This window comes from Lynx rufus, unplaced genomic scaffold (assembly GCF_022079265.1).
Source record: "Lynx rufus isolate CCGP_SWC_20201006 ecotype Redwood Valley unplaced genomic scaffold, mLynRuf1.p SCAF_26, whole genome shotgun sequence".
In the NCBI taxonomy this organism is placed as follows: Eukaryota; Metazoa; Chordata; class Mammalia; order Carnivora; family Felidae; genus Lynx; species Lynx rufus.
In genome coordinates this window covers 6,873,970-6,896,962 of record NW_025814841.1, presented here as the reverse complement: position 1 = coordinate 6,896,962, position 22,993 = coordinate 6,873,970, and the positions used below count along the sequence as shown (strand labels likewise).

The 22,993-nt window shown below is 40.4% G+C and overlaps 1 protein-coding gene across 2 annotated transcripts in view; it reads left to right on the top strand.

The window, feature by feature from the left end:
• Positions 1–22,993, top strand: part of SPAG1 (sperm associated antigen 1) — a 67,361-nt gene extending 44,368 nt beyond the window's left edge. For both annotated transcript variants that reach the window (XM_047088925.1, XM_047088924.1), the window contains 7 exons: positions 1,980–2,132; positions 6,432–6,598; positions 9,743–9,875; positions 11,756–11,882; positions 20,410–20,565; positions 21,539–21,910; positions 22,013–22,993. In XM_047088925.1, the coding sequence (XP_046944881.1) occupies positions 1,980–2,132; positions 6,432–6,598; positions 9,743–9,875; positions 11,756–11,882; positions 20,410–20,565; positions 21,539–21,910; positions 22,013–22,144 (1,240 nt within the window). In that variant the 3' untranslated portion in view covers positions 22,145–22,993. The remainder of the gene's footprint in view (positions 1–1,979; positions 2,133–6,431; positions 6,599–9,742; positions 9,876–11,755; positions 11,883–20,409; positions 20,566–21,538; positions 21,911–22,012) is intronic.

Genomic DNA, 22,993 nt, shown 5'->3' with positions numbered 1-22,993 from the left:
TTAAATGCATCATCTCACGCAGTGTTACATTCCACGCCTACCTCAAATCCATCTTGAGTGGCTAAATAGCACCTTGGGCATTGGAAGTCTGTGGTGAAATGGGGTAGTTGTGGGGAAATGAGGTAGTTGTGTAAGTATTACACGTATTTACAGTCCCTCTTCATGCCATTAATATCCCCGAAGCGTGAAACTAAGCTAGATTTAAGGCAGTGGTACTAGTGATAGATCCTGATGCTCAGAGATCTGTTTTCTAGTGTTTAAAAGCTTTTACTTGATCTTCATTTCTAAAATAACTTTTGGAGTGGCTCATTCGGTTAAGCATCCGACTCAAGTCATGATCTCACGGTTTGTGAGTTCAAGCCCTGCGTTGGGCTCTGTGTAGATACCTCAGAGCCTGGAGCTTGCTTCAGATTCCGTGGCTCCCTCTCTGCCCCCTCTCCCGATTGTGCTCTCTCAAAAATAAATAAATGTTAGAAGAAATTTTTTTAAGTTAAATAAAATAAAGTAACTTTTACGGTTTACAAAAGTAATACGTATGTGTTATAGAAAAAAATTTTAAAACCCAGTACAGTACGAAGGAGATCATTAAAATAACCCATAATCCTAATACCTGGGTGGAACAAAATGTGTTATTTTTTAAAGAACTGAAGCTAATTAATGACAGCCTCTATGGTACACAGCCCGGGAGTGCACCCACACGTGCAGTTGAGTATGACGTGGAGAATTGTGAAGGAGTCCCAGTGGCAGATGACTCCAGTGAAGTTCCTTTATTTATAGTGTTTTTGCACTGTTTTGTGGTAGAAAGAGCATTGGTTCAATCAGGTGTTTGCTGAAGTGCTTCCTCTGGCCCAGGCACTGGGAATATAGTGGTGCTTAGGACAGGCGGTGTCCTTGCTTTCCTGAAGCTTAAATTCAAAAGAACTGACATGTGGGCAGATGGCCCCATGTCTCTCCATCCCCTCACCTGCAGAATGAACGTGGGACTGTTTACCCTGCAGGCTTGTGAGAATGTCTACAGTGACCAGCACACGGTAGATGTCCTGTCAGAGCTTGCTCTTTGCCAGGTCACTGTAGACAGGAATAGACAGTAGATCCCCAAGACTGCTGGAGAAAAAGTAAAGCAGCCCTCACTCGTGCTTTCCCTGCAGCTGATCTATAAGCTGCAAGGAACAGAAGAGTTAACCAGAAGAGCAGACCTGCCGTCCCCAGTGTGGACAGTCTGGTGCAGCAGATGCTCACTCATGGGTTATATAGAAAGTGGGCTCTTCCGAGGATCTGTGCACACCATACTTTACAATTTTAGTTAAGTTTGTTAAAACTAAGTATGATAGTTTTCATTCATAAACTCAATCTTTTGATTGTATGTTCTAGTGATGTTAGAAATACTTCGTAGCCTAAAAAGTGCAAGATGAAAATTCATGATTTATAAGGAATTCTCATATACTTCCTTGATTCCCTCCAGTTTATTTTTTAAGCTCTTTGGCAGCAAGTAAATCATAATAAACTGTATGAAGTTCAGAGAGCTGATTTTCAAAATGTATTGCAAGCTTCTGTGGTTCTGTGGTAAGGTGCCTTGTTAAACACATAGGTGTAGATAAAAATTTTCCTTTTAATCCATCAGTAAGTAACAATCTTTTGAAAGCCTACTTTGTACCTGGTGCCACGGTGGGCTCTGTTAGGGCACAGGGGAGGGAAGGGGCGTTGGAGGGGGTGAGACACATTGCCTGCTGCCAGGGAGCTCAGGCTCAGTGGGGGAAAGAGTAAATGCCAGAGTGCTTTGGAACTGTTTGAAATGAGGTATGCAAGTTTGATTGCTCTTCTACTCTGAGTTTGCCTTTCTAGTATGTTCCTAGGTCCCCAATATGGACTGGCAGATACATAAAAATATTTCTGAGAGTCTGGTACTGTAGTGTACGTTCAGTTAGTATAAGTTAAAAGTAATTTTCAGAACAAGTGACATGTAATATTTTTGTCTTTAGGGCTCTGGAACTTCATCCATTCTCCATCAAACCTCTTCTTCGACGAGCAATGGCCTATGAAACTTTAGAGCAGTATCAGAAAGCTTATGTGGATTATAAAACGGTGTTGCAAATGGACTGCACAATCCAGCTAGCGAATGACAGTATTAACAGGTAACCTAACCCGAAGCAGTGCCTGAGGTCTAGTTGTTTTACAATGGAGCTACATTTTTCTCTTCCCCACCTGCAAGAACTACCAAAGTGTAGACTGTTCTGTTATTTACTTTGCATGAATGATCGCCTCCTCTCACTCCCATCAAAACCAAACAGTTCTTTCTCTATAACTTAATTTCTAACTGTCCTGCAGTACATTTTGAGTTGTCCTCTGACACCTTTGTATTTGTTTCCTGGTCCATTTATTACTGTTCAGTAATTATGGTTTTTTTTAACTTAGTGTACAGATCTTTGCTGTTCTGAGTGCACAGCATTTAATTTCAGTATTTATAAATATCTGTGGAGTTAGGAAGTGTTTTCAGTGATGTTGTAAATCAGTACTAATTATAGGACAGGATCCAAAAATGTAGTGAAAACTGCCATGTTGAATCTTCTTCTCCTACAGGGTTTGCACATGCTCATTGGCACCACATCTGTCAGTGGAAACATATCTGTTGTTTCTCCTCAGGAGAACGGATGTCTTCATGAGCCTGCTAGATATTTGTGTTATATGCCCTTTAGACACTCATCTAGGATGAGTATTAACTTACAATGGTGAAATAGCAAAGAATTTGGATCTAATTTATATTATGACTTATTTACCCCCTGAGTGAGCATGGGAAGGTAAGAATTTCCAGACTTCAAATGGCTTTCAGGTGAAATTTGAAAATTACTAGTTGGGCAATATTTCTAATTATGTATAATATTTTCTGATTCCATTTGTCCAAAGTATAATCATGTGCGTTATGCTGTGCCCCGTGTTGGTCTAGTGTACCATGTCCCCCACCCCCCCACCACCTAAAGAGACAAAATGGGGAAAAATAATATAGTCTCTGTATTTAAGCAAACCAGAATATAGTTAGATGAAAAAAACACAAGACAGGTTATCTCCAACTGTGAAAAATGGTTAGGAAGGTGGGGGTTAACAGGCCAGGCCACCTTTGTGTAGACTTCAGTTGTTGGAGAGAGAGTGCCTGAGGTGGTCTTTGAAGAGCACTGATGGGACATGAGGAGACCTTGAGCAAAATTTTAGGAAATGAGAGTGGCATGTTTTGGATTAATTCATTTTATAAAATCATGCCTTACCTTCCTACATTATTTCACCACACTTTGGAGAAAACTGTCGGAAAGATCTGTATGTAGAGCCAATGGCCATCTCCTGGAACGTTCACTCTCTGGTCACGTGGAACCTGTCTAAAAGGGATATATACTGTTTATTGGATCTAGAGTGGGGCTAGCTGGAACCTTGGGCATTCACAGACTCTTTGATCTTGATCTTGTAAAATCAGGCAGCATCACGTGGGAGCTCTCCAGCCATTTGCCCTGTGGCACAGCTGCCTTGCCAAAGTGTCATCTACTGCCACATATATGCTTGAAGGTACTTTTCTTCTTTTTTGTCTAGTTAATTCCTTCCTGTCTATCAGGAGAGGGTCTGCTTCCTCTAGGAAATGACTTTCACAGATACACCCACCTCCTGCCTCACCATACATGTATTTCAGGCTCTCTTCCCAGTGACCCCAGAACACTGTGCCTTTTATTACACAGCTTCCATATTATTTGTAAATTCTCTGTCCCTCTCTTTTTGTAAAATTATTTTTCTCTCATTCTCCTGGAAGTTCTGTGAGGTCAGGAATTGTATTTTATCCATCTCTGTAGTTGAAGTACCTCATACAGTAAATATCCTCAGTAAAATGTGTTGAATGAAGTCATTCCCTAACAGTGTAATTCACTCCTGTGCTCTGCTTTGAATTTGCCCGTCCTCCTCTGTCTGGTCATATCCAAGGTAGTTGGGGAAAATAGAATCCTCTCATGGTTAGAGGTTCTTGTGAAACAAAGTTGGGAAGGCCCCTGAAGTAGCTGACAGAGAGGAAAGGCCTGTTGAAAGGTATTTTAGGAAATAACAGTTCACAGTGATAGGCTGGAAGGTCTGAAGGGAGAAATCTATATCTGACAGGCTGTAATTACATTTCTGAACCTGCTGCACTATATAGTTTTTTAAAGTGAAGTACAATTCACAGAAGGGAAAACTGTTTTAAAATATACGATTGAGTGGCCTTTTAGCACATTCTCATGTTGTATAACCACCACCTCGCTCTAGTTCCAAAACATTTATCGTCCCAAAAGGAAATTCTGTTCCCATTAAGCAATCACTCATTTTCCCTTATCCCAGCCCCTGGAAACCACTAATCTGCTTTCTGTCTATGGACTTCCCTATTCTGGGTAGTCCCTATAAGTGGAGTCCTAGAGGAGGTACCTTTTGTGTTTGGCTTCTTTCACCTACACAGTGTTCTCATTCTTGTTGCGGTATATGTGAGTGCTTCATTTCTTCTTATAGCTGAATAATCCATCATATGGATATATATCATTTTGTTCATTCATTCATCAGATGGTGGACATTTGGGTTGTTTGCATCTTTGAGCTGTTGTGAACGGCCTGCTTTGAACATTTTGTGGACAGGGTTTTGTTTATATACCTGTTTTTGGTTCCTCTTGGTGTATACTCAGGAGTGGAATTGCTGGGTCATATGGGAATTCTATGTTTAAACTTTTTGAGGATTGTGTTATACTTTTTATATGTCCTCATGAAGGTCCTTTTATATAGATTGACTTGTAAGTTTTTTTTAATTGGTTCTTACTGATGTTTTATAAGAAGGTGAGGAGGCTTTTTTTTGCTGCATTTCTTCTATAAAATATCAATTTTTAAAATTTCACTGTTCCTTTTCATGAATCCCATATTTATGCTTTTCCATGTGAGCAACAACAGCTTTTTTTTTTTTTTTTCCAGTTTAAACATCTGTGCTTATTTTGTTTCTGTCTTCCATTAACCATATTCCTCTCTTCCTCTCCAGGAATCTTATATGTTAAATTTCCCTGCATATACTTATTTACTCCCTGGCAACACATCATCTCTTTTCAGCTGCTTCTTCCTTCCTCTCTGCTGGTAATACAAGTTTTGCTTGAAAATTCTTTTTTCTAAAGCTTTTCTTTTTTTTTTCTGCATTTGTGGGTGGTTTTACATTATTTTTCAAAAAAAAATTTTTTTTCACTAAAATATGTGAGAGTTGGTCAGAATAACCAATTTCAGCATAACTGAAATTTCAGTTTAAAAAACTGGGGAAAAAGTATGTGCATTGTATTTGTGTCTAGATAAAAACTATTCGCACAAAAAGTACTATTGAGTTAACTAACTTGAATGCATTCTCCTAATTACCAGTAAACCTTCTCAGTCTTGGGGCACACCTTTTTTTTTTTTAAGTTTTTAAAAATGTTTGTTTATCTTTGAAAGAGAGAGGGAGAGAGACAGTGTGAGCTGGGGAGGGTCAGACACACACACACACACACACAGAATCTAAAGCAGGCTCCAGGCTCTTAGGTGTCAGCACAGAGCCCCATGCGGGGCTTGAACTCACAAACTGTGAGATCATGACCTGAACTAAAGTCGGACGCCCAGCTGACTGAGCTACCCAGGTGCCCCGGGGCATACCTTTTGGAACCAGTTTCATTTCAAATGCATGATTCAATTTTGTTTTAAGTCTAAATATATTTTGTGTGTTTAAAATGATGACACAGTGATAATCGGAGATGTTAATCTGAACCTTTTGATGGTCATGAGTAAATGTCAGTAATACAAGGGCCCTTGTATTAGACTCCAGTATCTTGTCCCTTCATCATTATGTGTTTGAAAACGTAGTTAATGGATAATTTTAGAGGCAAAAAAAATACAAGGTAAGAGTATCTTAGCAATATGGAAATGTTTTAAGAAAAAACAGCATTCCACATTACAGCTTGTCCTCATCACTTTCGGCAGCTAGTCTTGAACACCTGTCTTTGGTGTATGGTTTGGGCATAGAAATTCTGAAGTGCTTTTGGTTATTCTCCAGAGTAATACATTATCAATTTAGTAATTACATTAAATGTTATGCAAGACGTTTCTTTTAGGCCTTCTAAATTTTGCTTTTATTTTTCACTTTTTCAAAAAAATAGTTTTATTGCATATACATTAAAAATATTTTTTGAACCAGTTAGAAAGGCCTTCACTTTTTTCTTCTACAAAAAGGATCTAAAGTTAACATAGTTTTTGGCAACTTTTAAAAGTCCTTCTAAAGACCATTTAAAGGTCTGTGGACAGCAGACAGCTTAAGACTGTTTTCTGCAGGGAAGTACACAAATGCAATGTTTGTAAATCTTACTCTTGATTTGAGCTTCATGGATATAAAAAACAAATGGCATGATTAATCAAGAAAATTCATTTTCTTTTTAGGATAACAAGAATTTTAATGAATCTGGATGGACCAAGCTGGCGGGAGAAGCTGTCACCCATTCCTGCTGTGCCCACTTCCACGCATTTACGAGCTTGGCAGCCTGCCACAGAGACACCCCCAGACCAAGTGGGAGACTCCTGTAGCCATTCCCAGCCTGGCATCACAGGTAGGGGAGGCCTACAATCCTTTCTTGTGCGGGTTGTCTTGAGCTGTGTGTATATCTTCTCGGTAAAGCAGAAGGAGAAGGACATGAACTCAGGCATCAGACCCAGGTTTAAGTTAAGACCCTGTTCTCCCTCTAACTAGTCTTAAGTTGTTTCATGCATCCAGTGTCCTAGTGTGTATGAAAGGAGGAAATGTAACTATCTCATGGAGTTCTTAGGAATAAATGGAGATGTGCATACAAAATAATAAAGGTTAAGTAAGTTAGCATAATTATTAATAAGAAAAAGAAATAGCATTAGTTTACTACTATGCCTATATGTGGCAGGGCTAAAATAATAAGATTGGTGTGTTTGAAATAATAAAGTAAAATCCTACAATGTAAATATCTAGCAGGTATTTTCTTCTGCCTTATATCATAGTTGTTAACATATCTGCATTCCCTTAGTACCTACCTCATCACGTTGTACAGTGTTTAATAAGTGTTGACTTCACTCTTGCTTTCTGCATAAAGCCATTGAGGCCCATTTCTCCTGCCTGCTTAGGAACTCTATGTATATCTCCTTGAGCCTCATCTTGCAGACACCCTGAGATTCCTGAGTCATGATGTTCCAGTGGCTTCTCTTAGACCCTCACCCTCTTCATTGACTAGAAAGAAGATGCAGGGAACATCTGCTGAGGCTTTAAGATTATTTATTTATTGAAATGCTTATTTATTTATTTTGAGAGAGAGGGAGAAAGAGCATGCGCACGTGTGCCAGCAGGGGAGCGGCAGAGAAAGAGGGAGAGAGAGAATCCCAAGCAGACTTGGGGTGAGATTGTGACCTGAGCCAAAATCAAGAGTCGGAAGCCTAACTGGCTGAGCCACCCAGGTGCCCCAGGGCTTTATGATTATTTAGCAGTCCTTGGAAAATCATGGGGCTCTCTGGTTTTCTAGAGTTTGCCATTAGAGCCTCGCACAAAGCATTTGGTCAGTAAAGGGTAGCTGTTTGTTAACAGAGTGAATATACTAACTGTACCGTAGATATGGGATAGCTAATTATAAGCACAAGTATAATCAGTTCTTTCTGTTCATTTTTATGTGATTATTAGAATAGATACTGAAGGTTTAAAAACACTGGGGGAGGAAAAGCTTAAGGAAAGTTTTTCAGCAAGTTATATAAGCCCTAAAACAGAGTAATACTCTGTTTATGTTTTAGGGCTTATATATACTAGATTTATGGGGAGTGTCATTGGCCCCATTGTATGAGATCTTTTGAAACATGACACATTAGAAATACTCTGTGATTGGGATGCCTGGGTGGCTCAGTCGGCTGAGCGTCTGACTCTTGGTTTTGGCTCAGGTCGTGATCTCAGGTTTCAGCAGTTCAGGCCCTGTGTCGGGCTCTGTGCTGATGGTGCAGAGACTGCTTGGGATTCTCTGTCTTCTTCCTTTTTCTCTGGCCCTTCCCTGCTCGTTCTGTCTCTCTCTAAATAAATAAATAAACTTAAAAAAAATTTTTTTTTAATATTCTGTGATTTAAAGTAAAAGATGAGAAGTTACTACTTCATGCCATTGTGCAGGGGACAAATAAGATTATTGTTAATATTCCAAGTTTATATTACAAGTTTAGTGTATTAAGATTTTTAGATTATAAAATTTAAAGATATTTTAAATTTTAATTTATGGATTTTTATATCAGGTGACTCCATTGGGTAATTTACACAGATTTAAAACTTTAGATATTCATACTTTATGTGTGTTAAAAAATTTTGATTGCAAGTAACAGAAAATCTATTGACAGGTTGTAAGGAATGGTTTTGGCTCATGGAACTGAAAGGGCTCAGGCAGGCCCTAAAACCAGGCACAGCTCATCAGGGCTCAAGTTCTGATGGAAAATAATAGAACTGCAGCAGTTTTAGGCTTCATGTGTGCACTTAAGAATGTCTAAAGGGAGAGAGACGCCATTGCTTTGGGTGGCATTAATTTAACAATGAGAAAATATGTTACACCTAAAACCCTAGCTTTTTTATCCTGTTCCTTTCTTGGCCCAGAATCTAATGGTAGTTACTCTAATGGGTCATGTGTCCATTCCTGAGCCAGTCCCTATGATGAAGGAATGCCATGCCTGGATTGGCTTAGGCCTGAGTTCTTGATCAGTGGAGTCAGCTTCCCCTGAACACCTGGGGTTAATAGGAGAGGGGTGATAGCTGAATGAATATCAAGGCACTCTTAGGAAGGGGAAATGGATCCTAAACAGAGAGTCAGCCATGATCACTGCATGATAACAGGTAATGGTAATAGTTGGGACTCTCTCTTTGAAGATAACAGAAAACCCAACCCTTTATGGCTTAAGCAATAAAGGTTGTTTACTGGCTCGTACCGTGGAAAAGTCCACAAGTAATGTAGCTGCAGGGATGGTTGGATTCAGGAATCGGGGATTCTTATTTAGCTCTCTATCTTGACCTCTCTCTTGCTCTTTTCAGCCCATTTTTAGACACACAGACTCTCCCCTTGTATCATCGGATGGCAGAATAGCTCCTCCTTTCCTCCTCATTTTCCACTGGAAAGAGCCAAGAATTTTCAGAAGCTGCCACAGAAATCTTAAGTGTATCTTATTGGCTCTCATAGGCCCATCCCTGACCAATTAGATTATTGTGGCTAAAGAAATAATATGTGCTGATTAGTAAAAAAATAAAGATTACCCCAAATGGTAGGGCTAGGGTACGGTTTGCTTTACCTAAACTACAGGACAGAGGGTGGAGGAGGTGTGATTTTCCAAGGAAATGTGGGGCCAGATGTCTGCCTCAGGCATGAACAGGTTTGTTTGTTCATTTTTCATGAAATAGTTTTCCCACCAAACACTGTAGATGTTTGTATCTTCAGCAGAGGACATACCAATATGGATAAAATAATATAATTACTTATATTTTATTTTCTAATTTGAAAAAATATTGTAATAATTGTGTAATTTTTACTTACAGCCAATTTGTCTTTTTAATTTGTATACCAAGTTTTGTTCCACGTAGACTTCAGCTCTGGATGGTATGTGTGGTCAGGTTAATTTGCAATAGAATATCTACTTACAGATGTACTGAAGATTTTGTAGAGGTGCTTATATGAATCCTTCCTCTTTTTTTTTTTTTCCCCTTGGGGGGTGTCCCATAGATGAAAAAATGTTTAAAACCCTTAAAGAAGAAGGAAATCAATGTGTAAAGGACAAAAACTATAAAGATGCCCTTAGTAAATACATTGAATGCTTAAAGATTAACAACAAGGAATGTGCCATTTATACAAACAGGCAAGTTCTTTGTAACTTTATGTATTTCTTACGTTCATTTTTTTTTTATTAAAACATACAGACAAATTAATTGCCGAATTTTTTTCCCATCATTTTGACAATTTATATAGCATATTGTCCTAGGTGAGTATTCTTTAAAGAGATGGGGCCATAGAAGTTCCAGAGAGATGGAAAGCATGAGGCGGGCTGGGCGTCTGGTTGGTCTGCGACACAGGTTCCGCAGGCCGTCCTCGCCGCCCTGACGTTGCTGCACTGTCCCGTCTTGGCCGTTTGGACCCACTGTGGCTTAGTCAGGTCTGCGCATCATCCTCCGTGTAGGAGCAGGAGTCACCTCCCTTTCAAACTAGTTCTTAAGTGTCCTTTTTCTCTTAAAGTCCTAAGAGAGGGGACCAGCATCCTTCAGTGCATAGCAAGAATAGGCAGATTGTTCTGGAAAGCTGTTTAGAGGCCATCTATACCACATAATGGTAAAAGATTGCTCTAGAAATCTGGTGATTGAGGAATTTTAGGAGTAAGTAGAGTCTGGGGTGATGAGGAAGAAGGCTTAGTTCCTGAAGAGCAGGGACTCCCAGCACAAGATTTCCTAGCTATTTCAGATGAATTCTTTTTAATTTAACTTCTCACTGCTTTGTTTTTGTACATGTTTTCCTCTATTGGCAACCATTTTGCCAAAAATTTTGTCATTAACTCCAACAGGTAGTTTTCTACTCTTCTTCTGTTCAGTCTCTGCGGTTCTGGGCATTAATGGTCACTCAGTTTTCCCTGGAAACCGCCTCTCCTCTTGGCATCAGTGCAGACACTCACTTGCCTGGCTCTTTTCTTCCTCTATGGGCCTTTCTTTCCCAGCCGTTCTCGGGGTTCTGAAGGTGTAGGTCCCTTTTTCACTCTGCATGCTCTCTGAGCCATTGCATCCTCCTTCAGTTCCGTTACCTTTCAGTTGTGTCCCCCCCAAATCTCTGTGTGGGCTCCAGACCTAAGCACTCCACTCCTCTCTGCCTTCCTGACCGATGTGTCCCTCTCCTAGTGTGTCTGCAAGCTCGGATGTCCTACTTCTAAATTCCTCTTGGGGGAGCCTTTCTCTCCGCCCTCCCCTTCACCCATGTCTCATCACCACTGTCTCCTCCGAGATGTCTGCTACCCCTTCCACAGAACAGACTTGTTCCCTCTCGTCTCATTCTCTGAATTGCAGCACGACTAATCTTCCTAAAACATGGTGAACATGTTAGCCCCTATTTGAGAACCCATTGGTGGACTTGCTGGAAGCTCAGGATAAAGCTCAGGCTCCTTGCTCTTCCCCATCTGGCCTGACCGCCCTTCTACCTCATCCCTGCACCCAGCCAGCCATATGGCACTTAGTTCATCAAGAGTACCTTGCTCTCTGTCTTTCACTGTGAGACTCTGCCGTTGCTGGGCCATTGGCCACCCTCTCCCCTCCTCCATCTTAACTCTCAGCCCAGTGCCTTCACACTGGATAATTCTCACCTCCCACTCTGGGCTTCAACTTAAATGTAACTTCTTCTGGGAAGTCTTCCCCGATTACTCTTGCCTTTGCCTCAGCCCCACCAGATCTGGTAAGATTCTCAGCTGTGTGTTCCCAGAGCATCCTGTTCAGATTTTATTATGTTTGCTTATTTTAATTGTCTCTTCCACTTAGACTATAGCCTTCTTGAGGGGCCTGAGCTGTACTTGTTTGCAGTTGTATCTTCAGTGCCATAATTAGAGTATATTGCAAGAAAATGCCATAATTAGAGTAAAATGTTAGGCTTCAATGAGACAGCCAACAGACTTATTGAGCTATGTTCTGATTGTTATTAACTATCTAAATTTATAGTGTTGTCTTTGCATTTCATAATACGTAATTGCTTTCATAATTCTACCAGAGCTCTGTGTTACTTGAAGCTGTGCCAATTTGAAGAGGCAAAGCAGGATTGTGATCGGGCACTTGAGATAGATAACAGGAATGTAAAAGCGTGCTACAGACGAGCTCTGGCTCATAAAGGACTCAAGGTGAGGAAATCTTCATTTTAATAAGTAAATTTCAGCTCTGAAAATAATATGTGGTTTTTCTGAACATGAATTTTGGGAGTGAGATTATCCTGGGATTTAATCCTGGTTCTATGCTAACCAATCCTGAAAGCTTAGAATAGGCCTCAGATTTCCCCTACCTTTAATGTGGAGCTAGATATTTTCTAAGATTCCTTCCAGCTCAAAAATTATTATTTTATTTCCGGATTTTCCGAGGACTTTTGTTAGTTAATGATAGATCCATTTTATGGAACAGGAAGGTTTGTTACTGAATCACTGAAGGCAACCACTGGATTCCTCCACCAAAGGATTGAGGTGTCTGTGGGGTGGGAGGAAGGCATCAGAACGGAAGCTTGGTTCACCAAGTGAAAGTTGGTAGAGACATCAGAGATTGGTGATTTGGGCCTTAAACTGGCTGCTTTAGAGTGGCATTCTTCTCTTAGAAAACCACACCATTATTTGCAAAGAAAGTATTGTATAATTACACTTTTCTTTAGGCTGATTCTTCTGCATGGAAAACTTGAATGAATGTACGTATTTGTAGAAAGTAATGTCACAAAGAAAAGTCAGAACATACTGGGCTATGGCATTTCTTGAAATTGTTATTTCTTAAAAATCAACTTGATTAGGGTCTAATACAATGAAATTCACACATTGTAAGCTTTCACATCTTTTAATTTTTTTCTCTTTAGAGGTTTTTTTAAATTGAGATACAACTGACAACTAACATTGTATTAGTTTCAGGTATACAGCCTAATGATTTGATTTGCACAATGATCACCAGTAAGTCTAGTTAGCAGCCCATCAGCACACATAGTTGAAATTTTTTTTCTTGTGATGAGAACTTTTAAGATCTATGCTTGTAGCAACTTTCAAATATGCAATACAATATTATTAATTGTATCACCATGCTGTGCATTATATCCAATGAGTTCTTTCTTTCTTAACTGGAAGTTTTTGCCTTTTGACCCATTTCACCTACTCCCCAGCCCTTGTCTTGCCTCTGACAACCACCAGTTTGTTCTTTGTGTCTGTAAATTCAGTTCTGTTTTTGGTCTTGTTTTCTAAATTTCACGTACAAGTGCAGTCATAAGGTAAATTGCCTTTCTCTGTCTTACCTCACTTTTAGCATATGCCCTCAGGAGCCATCCATGTTGTTGCAAATGGTAGGATTTCCTTCTTCTGTATGACTGTAAATAGACCACATTTTTTCTATCTGTTCATTCATTGATGGGCACTTAGGTTGTTTCCATGTCCTGGCTGTTGTAAATATTGCTGCCGTTAACACAGGAGTGCAGAGGTCTTGCAGATTTCATGTTTTCATTTCCTTCAGATAAATACCTAGAGGTGGAATTGCTGGATCATATGGTAGTCTTATTTTAGTTTTTTGAGGAGCCTCCATACTGTTTTCTATAATGGCTATATCAGTTTCCATTCCCACCCACAGCGCACGAGGGTTCCCTTTTCTCCACATCCTCACCAGCTTTTGTTATCTCTTATCTTTTGGATGATTGCCGTTCTGACAAGAGTGATACCTCATTGTGCGTTTGATTTCTATTTCCCTGCTGGTTAGTGGTGTGGAGCATTTTTTCATATACCTGTTGGCCATCTGTATGTCTTCTTTGGAAAAATGTCTGTTTAGTTCCTCTGCTCATTTTTTAATCAGATTATTTTTTCGATATTGAGTTCTGTGAATTGTTTGTGTACTTTGGATAACTGCTTATTAGATACAGGATTTGCAGATATTTTCTCCCACTTGGTAGTTTTCATTTTGTTGATGGTTTCCTTCACCGTGCAGAAGCTTGATGTAGTCCACTTATTTATTGTTGCTTTTGTTACCTTTGCTTTTGGCATCAAATCCAAAACCCAAGACCAGCATCAAGGAGCTTACCACCTATGTTTTCTTCTAGAAGTTTATGGTTTCAAGTCTGTGTTCAAGTTTGGTCCATCTTTTTTTTGTTGATATTTGTATGTAGTGTAAAGACAGTGGTCCAGTTTTCTCAACAGCATTTATTGAAGACTGTCCTTTCCCCAGTGAGAATTCTTGGCCCCTTTGTCATAAATTAGTTGACCATTTATGCATGGCTTTTTATTTCTGACCTCTCTGTTCTGTCTTATTCATCTCTGTGTCTGTTTTTATGCCAATACCATACTATTTTAATTACTGTAGTTTTGTAATGTAGTTTTATTTTTTTTATTTTTAAAATTTATTTATTTTTGAGAGAGAGAGAGACAGAGACAGACAGAGCATGAGCAGGGGAGGAGCAGAGAGAGAGGGAGACACAGAATCTAAACCATGCTCCAGGCTCTGAACTGTCACCACAGAGCCCGATGTGGAGCTCAAACTCCTGAACTGTGAGATCATGACCTGAGCCGAAGTTGGACGCTTAACCAACTGAGCCACGCAGGCACCTCTGCAATGTTTAAAATCAGGAAGTGTGATGCTTCCAGAATTTTGTTCCTTTTCAAGATTGCTTTGGCTATTCGGGGTGTTATGTGGTTCATATAGTAAGTTTTAGGATTGTTTATTCTATTTCTGTGGAAAATGCCATTGGAATTTTGAATAGGGATTGCATTGAATCTATAGATTGCTTTGGGTAGGGTAAACATTTTAAAGGTATTATTTTTTCCCATCCATGAGCATGGAAAGTCTTGCCATTTATTTCTGTCTTCTTCAGTTTGTTTCATCAGTGTGTTATAGCTTTCAATGTGCAAAGCTTTCACCTTCTTGGTTAAATTTATTCCTAGGTATTTTATTCTTTTTGATGCAATTATAAGTAGAATTGTTTTCTTAATTTGGTCATTGACTTTTGAATAATGTAAATTCTCATGTAGCCATCACTCCAGTCAAGGTAAATATTACTTGCATCTCTCTAGGAAATTCCCTATGCCCATTTTTCTTTATTTCCCTTATTCTGCCCCCACTCCCAGGCAGCCATCCATCTGGTTTCTATCATTGTAGATTAGTTTTGCTTCTTTTTGACAGTAACATAAACATAGTCCTATAGAATTTACTGTTTGACTTTTTTTTTTTTTTTTTTTTTTTTTTTTTTTTTTTTTTTTTTGCTCAGCATAGCATCTGAGAGTTAATCTGTACTATGTGAATATTAGGAATTGTTTCTTTTTAAAATTTTTAAAATGTTTTTTATTTATTTTTGAGAGAGAGAGAGAGACAGAGCGTGAGTGGGGGAGGAGCAGAGAGAGAGGGAGACACAGAATCTGACGCAGGGTCTAGACTCCGAGCCACCAGCACAGAGCCGATGTGGGGATCGAACTCATGAACCTCGAGATCATGACCTGAGCCAAAGTCTGATGCCCAAACGACTGAGCCACCCAGGCGCCCCAGGAATTGTTCCTTTTTTATTGCTAATTGTTATTACTGATTATACCACAACTTTTTTTTTTAACATATTCACCAGTTAATTACATTCAGCTGTTTCTAGTTTGGGGCTATTAATATAGCTGCTATGATTTTTCCCCGCCCACATGTTATGAACTTGTTCATGAATTGGTACAGCAAGAGACCAGCTGTGAGTAGGAGTGGGGATGGAGAGAGATGGTCAGATCATGAAAGGCCCGGGGGTCATGCTGTGGTGACTAGGCTTGATCCTGAAGGTGGTGGGAACCCCTAAAGGCTACGTGGTCAAGGAGGGCACAATGGGTCAGATTTGCCAGCAGTGTGGAAGGTGGATCACTGGGGACCCAGCACGGAGTAGGGAGATTGGTTAGAAGCTACCAGGTCAGCTGCCTGAAGGAAGGTAATGGCAGAGGGAAGAGAGAAGGCCTATTAGTTTGCCGGGGCTGCCATAACAAAGTACCCACATCACGGGTTAAACAACAGAACTTCATTTTGTTAGAGTTCTTACGGTTCTTAATCTTGAGATTAAGGCGTCAGCAGGGATGGCTCCTTCTGAGGGCTGTGAAGGAAGGATGTGTTCTAGCCCCTCTCCTGGGCTTGCGGTTGGCTGTCTTTTCCCTGTATCTTCACGTTGTCTTCTGTCTGTATATGTCTGTCTTCCACTTTCCTCTTTTTTTAAGGACAGCAGTCATATTGGATAGGACCCACCCTAATGATCTCATGTTAACTTGATTACTTCTTTAACGAACCTATCCCCAGGGGTGCCTGGGTGGCTCAGTCGGTTGAGCGTACAACTCTCCATTTCGGCTCAGGTCATGGTTCCTGGGGTCATGGGATTGAGCCCTACATCAGGCTCTGCACTGACAGCGTAGAGCCTGCTTAGGATTCTCTCTCTCTCCCCCCTCTGCCCCTCCCCCACTTACACTCACTTGCTCGCTCTCTAAAAAATGAAAAAGAACCTGTCTTCAAATTACATTCTGAAGTATACATTCTAAAGTGCTATGGGTTAAGACTTCAGCATAGGAATTTTTAGGAGGGGAACACAATTAGCCCGTAACAGAGAGATTAACTGAAGGTTGTTTGAAGGTAAAGTCGACAGGACCTACTGAGCAGATGGACAGAGGAAGGAACAAAGGTGGTACCTCCAGGGTTACTGGCTTGGGTAGCTGAGTGGTGCAGTGCAATAATGGAGGGTATTCAGGAGGAGGGAGAGACTTGAGTGGGGAGGGGGATAGTTAGGTTTGACGTTACTGAGTTTGAGGTAATTCTTTTAGTTCCTGCCCATCACTGGCGGGGAAATACTAAAAATATATTCTGTAAAACCTGGTTTTGTTGGGAGAGGGCGGTCATGTTTTTCTACAGTGCAGCATATGAGCTGTGCTCGTTGCGCCTTGAGGAGTCAGGACTTTCTGCATCGCACATGCACTGAGGTTGCGCGCAGAGGCTGTGCTGTGACCTCCAGACCATTGGAGCCACGCAGCTGCCTGCCCTCCCTGTCGCCCCTCCCAGTTTGTTACAAAGGATGCAGATGAACAGCCGGGTAAAGAGGTGCATCAGCCCAGGTCCAGAAGGGTCCTGAGCATGGGAACTCCCGTCTCCATGGAGCTGGGGTGCACCACCTTCCCTGCAGGTTTATGCCATGGTGCGCACGTGACCTGACCCCCCCCCCCCCCGACCCGACTCCTGCTTTTTTTGTTAGCAGCACGCTCATTTATAAACCTCATGTATAGATTCCTTAGATGGTATGTGGCACCATGAATTAAGAGAGGCTTCTTCAAAACTCCCTCAGCTTTCTCTGAGCTTGATGAATTCAGGTACGTGAGGGTAGGTGTGTGTGATGACTCACGAGTGTATGCGTGTCCAGACTCTTAGAGCAGGTTTACTCCATGCTGGTTGCCTGACTCTTGGAACTTGTCTTCCTGACGCAATGTGAGAGGTGTACCTAACGAAAGACTTTCTATACTCCTTTGGAATGCATTCTAGAAATTATACTCTGCAGAAAGATGATCCCAAATTTGAGTAATCCAACCCACTAGATTATGAGGCCAGCAGTTTGTTTTTCTGGTTTGATTTCTTGCAGTTTTGTTTATACATCCTGTAGTTTGAGTTATGTGCCAAGCTAATTTAGTTTCAGTATCTTCAAAAGCGACAAGTGCTTACAAAACGCACCAGAAGTCATGCCTGGATCCACTTCCTTGGCGTGTCTGGGAGGGGCTGGCGCAGAGGCTCGCGAGGAGCAGGTGCCCTGCCTGTAGTTAGTAGCACGCGCACACACATGCCAGTTTTAAAAATCACGAGGCTTTCACTTAGAATTCCTTTTTCCCCAAGTTTTTGTTTAAATTTCAGTTCACATACAACGCAATACTAGTTTCAGGTGTAGAATTTAGTGATACAGCACTTAGTGTAACACCTGGCGCTCATCACAGTAAGCGCCTAGATCCTTGATCCCCAACACCTAGTTCACCTGTACCCCCATCCACCTCCCCACTGGTGACCATCAGTTTGTTCTCCAGAGTTAAGAGTCTTCCTTGGTTTGCCTCCTCCCCCACCCCGTGTTCATTTGTTCAAATTCCACATGTGAATGAAATCATATGGTATTTGTTTTAGAATTTCTTTCTTTAATCGAGTGCCACTTACGTACGTGCTAGACTGTGGGAGCGGAGTGGTAAATAAGACATCGTGCTTGCATTAAGGAATTTGCAGCCAATTAATTGGGTATGCTAGAAGGCCAAAAATATCAAAAAGTAACATAACTCTTATTACAGTTTAAGTGCATCTATTAATATATATATTATCACAAACACATGTGATTATATATATATTTTTTAAGGCCTAATGGTATAATTAGCAACTTTGAACGTCTTCCTTTTTGCCAGAGCCATATTTTTCTCTTCGTGTATGCTCTGCTCTTCCCTCCCGCGTGGCTGTTTGTCTTCAGGTCTTGTGTTCTCTGACAACTGTGTCAAAAAGACGACTCCTTTGGGGCGCCTGGGTGGCTCGGTCGGTTGAAGGTCCGACTTCGGCTCAGGTCATGATCTCACAGTCTGTGAGTTCGAGCCCCACGTCGGGCTCTGTGCTGACAGCTCAGAGCCTGGAGCCTGTTTCAGACTCTGTGTCTCCCTCTCTCTCTGCCCCTCCCCTGTTCATGCTCTGTGTCTCTCTGTCTCAAAAATAAATAAACGTTAAAAAAAAAATTAAAAAAAAGACTCCTTCCTCCTCGTTAGTATCATCGGAAACCTTGGTTTTCTTACTTGCATTAGTGATAGTCCATACTTACTCATTTGTTTACTTTTTTATATTGTTTCCCTTCATAAGACAGAAACTTCTATAAGGGCCAGGGCCAAGCTGCGTGACCATTTTTGGGATCTGGCCCGCGGGCCCTTGTCTTCCAGTGTCTCCACTTTTCTGGCTCTTTTTCTCTTTACATTTGCTCGCCTCTGTTTTAACTCTTATCGAAGTGTATTTCCTATTTTCTTAGGTCTCCTTCAACCAGACAGATTGCTCTTTATGCATAGATTTTTCTTGAATGGGTTGAAAAACCATACATACTGACTCTGTGACTCGTGGACTTTCATTTCCAAGGCTGTAGCTCACAAATCTGTTTTCAGGCTTCTCGCTAGGATTCCACAACTGTATTCCCGTTCACTTTCTGGTCATTGCTGCCTCGATCATCCCAAGAATTATCTCTCTCTGTGCCTCAGTTCCCTGACCTTTTAAATGGGGACAAAAGTTAGTATGTACAGGGCTGCTGTGAGAGTAAACTAATACTTTCAAAATGCTGAGAATGGTCAGAGTTAGCAGGAACTACCTCAGCTTGCCCTGCTGCCCCACTTGCTTGCCTTTCGGTATGGTTCCTAGCATGAACACTTAGGATGGAAATACGGTGTCATTTGGGTTCTCTGTAGCTGGTTCCAGCTGTACTGTTGTGACACAATGGTATGTGATTTGTTCCTAATAGTTTATAATGTACTATCGTTTGTAAACAGTTTACCTTTTTTAATGAATTTGAGCAGATTTAAGTTTATCTGTTTAAACAAATCACTTTTGCTGCAGTGTCCTGCTGGACAGAGGGAGAAGGGATGTGGCATCACAGCTAGTCCCCCAGGAACGTCACGTAACCACAAGCTTAGCTTCCCGTGCCCCAGCCTCCAGAGCAGGCCGTTATTGGTAGGTCATGAATACTTAGGGAGGTTATACATCATTGCAATTCTTTGCCTCCTCACAGAATTAACTTTGGCTTAATCAGAACATTGGTGTAGTCTGTAGTTCTAGAATATGGCCTGTCACATCAGACTGATTTTGTGGCCTCTGTCTCAGCTACCACATTCTGCTATGCGTTTAGATGCCTTTTCTTTGCCCTCAACCTCTCCCAGCGTATTGTCTGACTCGATGGAAGAATAAATGTCGACGCTAGCCTATTTGAACAGTATACAACTTTGAAGGGTTTTATGGTACAGGATACGATGTGACGGCTGACATTTGTATCACCCTTTATGGAAGTTCAAACCGCTCGTATTACTACTTCATTTATGCTTGGTACAGCTTTGTGAAAACTCGAGTAGGAAAGCTTTTGTTATCCTTAAAGATGAGAAAACTGAAACTCAAGAGGTTGAATAAGTAGGATTTTGGTGTTTTTTTGTTTTTTTTGTTTTTTTTTTAAGTTTATTTTGGTGGGGGCGGGAAAGACAGAGGCAGAGAGACTGAATCCCAAACAGGGTCCACACTGTCAGCACAGAGCCTGACTTGGGCTCAGACTCATGAACCGTGAGATCGTGACCTGAGCCGAAATCGAGATTTGGACGCTTAACCAACAGCCACCCGGGCGCCCCTTTCCAGTTTTTTAGGTAGGTACTAACATGAGGCTGTTCGTTCATTTCGCAGACAGCAAACGCCTCCTGTACATCCAGGACTGATGGTTGTGATACACAAGTGAACTGGAGTCTAAGAACTCCAGATTCTGTGCTCGCTTTTATGGGTTTTAATATTTCAGTCCGAGACTACTTTGTGGGCCTGACTTTGTAATCTGGGCACTACAGGGAGCCCACCGCACACATTCTGCACCACTCCGCCCCTCAGTCTCACTCCTGCTTGGGTTAATCTGTGCCTCTTCTTTTGTCATAAAAATTATTTTCTCTGCCTTTCTACTTTTAGGATTATCAGAAAAGTTTAAACGATCTCAATAAAGTTCTTCTGCTGGATTCAAGTATTATTGAGGCAAAGATGGAACTGGAAGAGGTAACCAGACTCCTTAAGGATAATGCATCATTCAACAAAGAAAAAGAGAGAAGGAAAATTGAAATTCAAGAGGTATTTGTATTTGATTAACTTTGAAAGTACTCTTTTGGGGATTTCGTAGATGCTAAAATCCTATTTCTCTGAGTTCTACAAAAAAAAATTTTTATTTTCTTTTTACTTGGATGTCCAGTAAAGGCATTTTAACCAGTTATAAAGACAAAACTTTCCTTTGCTATAATTAGCCACTGTAGATCCCAGCTTGTGTCCATCGAGGGTACTGGGAGTCTGCATTCCTGAGGTTTCTCCTTTCTCTCCCCCAGCCACCCCCCACCTGGCCTGTAGTTTGCATTGTTTCTGCTCCAGATTGCTCTGGAAGCCTATTTGCTTCAGGGTACACCTGGAGAATCCTGACAGGACTCATTCAGTGTCAGTGGCCCTGCCAGCCATACCCCATAGGGATTTTTTGATTGATTGAGACCTTTTTAGCACTCTGAAACAAGACTGGCCTAATCGGAGATTTTGGAGTATCCCAGAATCAAACGCTGTGTCTTGCGCTCTAGCTTTTTCGTTTGGCATCCGTGAAGAATGTCAGCTCATGAATTCCTGTGTCCTTGTGGATGCTAATATCATATCCCATTTATCATACATTTCCGCTAAGAGTAAGAGGCGAATATGTGAGAGAAACTAGAAGGATTTCCAAGGAGGGAAGAAAAAATATTTTAAGTTCATGTCTCTGTTAAATGTGAGGAAATATTTGTCACGAAAAAGAGGTAAAGTTGTTATAGGTCTTCTTTCATAGAAAACTAAACCTCATGATCATATTTTCAGTGTCAAAAATTTTTTATACTTAAAAACATACTTTCATGAATGGATACTTTAACACTTCCTAAAAAGAGTAGGTTTTCCTATTCATTATAAAGTATACACTTTTTTCACTTAGAATTTGACTAAAATAGAGTCTACCAGTGTTTTTCAGTTCTTTCCCATTTTAATAATTTGTGCAGTGGCTGTTGTGTCACAGTATAATTTTTTTTTCCTCATGAAGGTGAACGAAGGCCATGAAGAAGAGCCTGAAAGGACCTCTGAGGAGGTGTCCAATGACTGCTTTGCCACCAGGAAGGAGGACACAACCAATGGGCCACCAGCATACTGTGAAACACTCCCGATCGCCAGGCCTACCAGTGCCTATGAATTTGGTCAGGTTATAAATGCCATCAGCACGAGGAACGATAAAGAGGCCTGTGCACACCTTTTAGCCGTCACTGAACCGAAAGATTTGCCAGTGTTGTTGAGTAACAAACTTGAAGGGGATACATTCCTCCTCCTCATTCAGTCTCTGAAAAATAATCTTATTGGGAAAGATCCTTCTTTGGTGTATCAGCATCTTTTCTATCTAAGTAAAGCAGAAAGGTTCAAGGTAAGTGGCAAAACATGGATACTGATTTTTGTTTTAGGGTATCTGTAACTTTAAAATGTTCATTTTTAAATGAAGCTAATACAGTTTTTCTCCTTCTTCCAGATGATGTTGACACTAATTAGCAAGGGCCAAAAGGAGCAAATTGAACAGCTCTTTGATGACCTCTCAGACACACCAAACAAACATTATACTTTAGAAGATGTACAGGCCCTAAGAAGGAAGTATGAGCTTTAAATGAAGGCTATTGTTAGATTTCTTCCATGCATGTAGGAGTTCCAGTAGTGCTAATGGGATGGTATTGTAATAGCGTTGCATGGATAAAACCTGGTTTCAAAAAGATCCTTTGGTTTGGACTGTAAAATATTTTATGTATTTTTATATAGAGAACATGTATATTCTACGATATGCTTTTATTAGTTGTAAATATTTTCCTACGTACTAGAGCTAACATCTTTATATTTAATAATAAGTATATTTGGAACTTGTTCAAGTACATTTTAATTTATATTCTAAATTTTCTTTTAATAACTCATTAAAAATTTGAGTTCCATTCCTTTGGGCCATAAAGGATTCCTCTTAAGTTTCATAGAAGTGTATTTCTTTAAAAGTGAAAATCATTAACAGTGATTATTACATCACCTTTATTTCCTGCTATGATATATATATATGAATACTATTTTATACTACTTCTGGATTACAATCCGCTAAGGTGAAATGTAACACTTAAATCTTACAATATGAAATGATTATTAAATAAATTATTAGAGCTATAAGAGAACTTCTTTTCTCACGTGGAAACATTGCCTAATAATTAAAGAACAAAAATTGGCAAAAATTTCTACTACTTACTACTTTTTACTAGATTTTAAAGTGCGGTTTCCCAAACAACTGTATAAAAGCAGACTAAGCCTGCATTGTCCCCTCCACATTTTCCCCAACGTTTAGATGTTGTCTTCACCCTTTTTTCCCCGCCCACCCCCCCCAATTTATTCCCTCAACAGAAAAGTGAAGTCTTATTAAAATCTCCTTTGTTAACTGGATCAAAGTAAAGGTATTTCTTACAATAAAACATTCAGGTCTCTA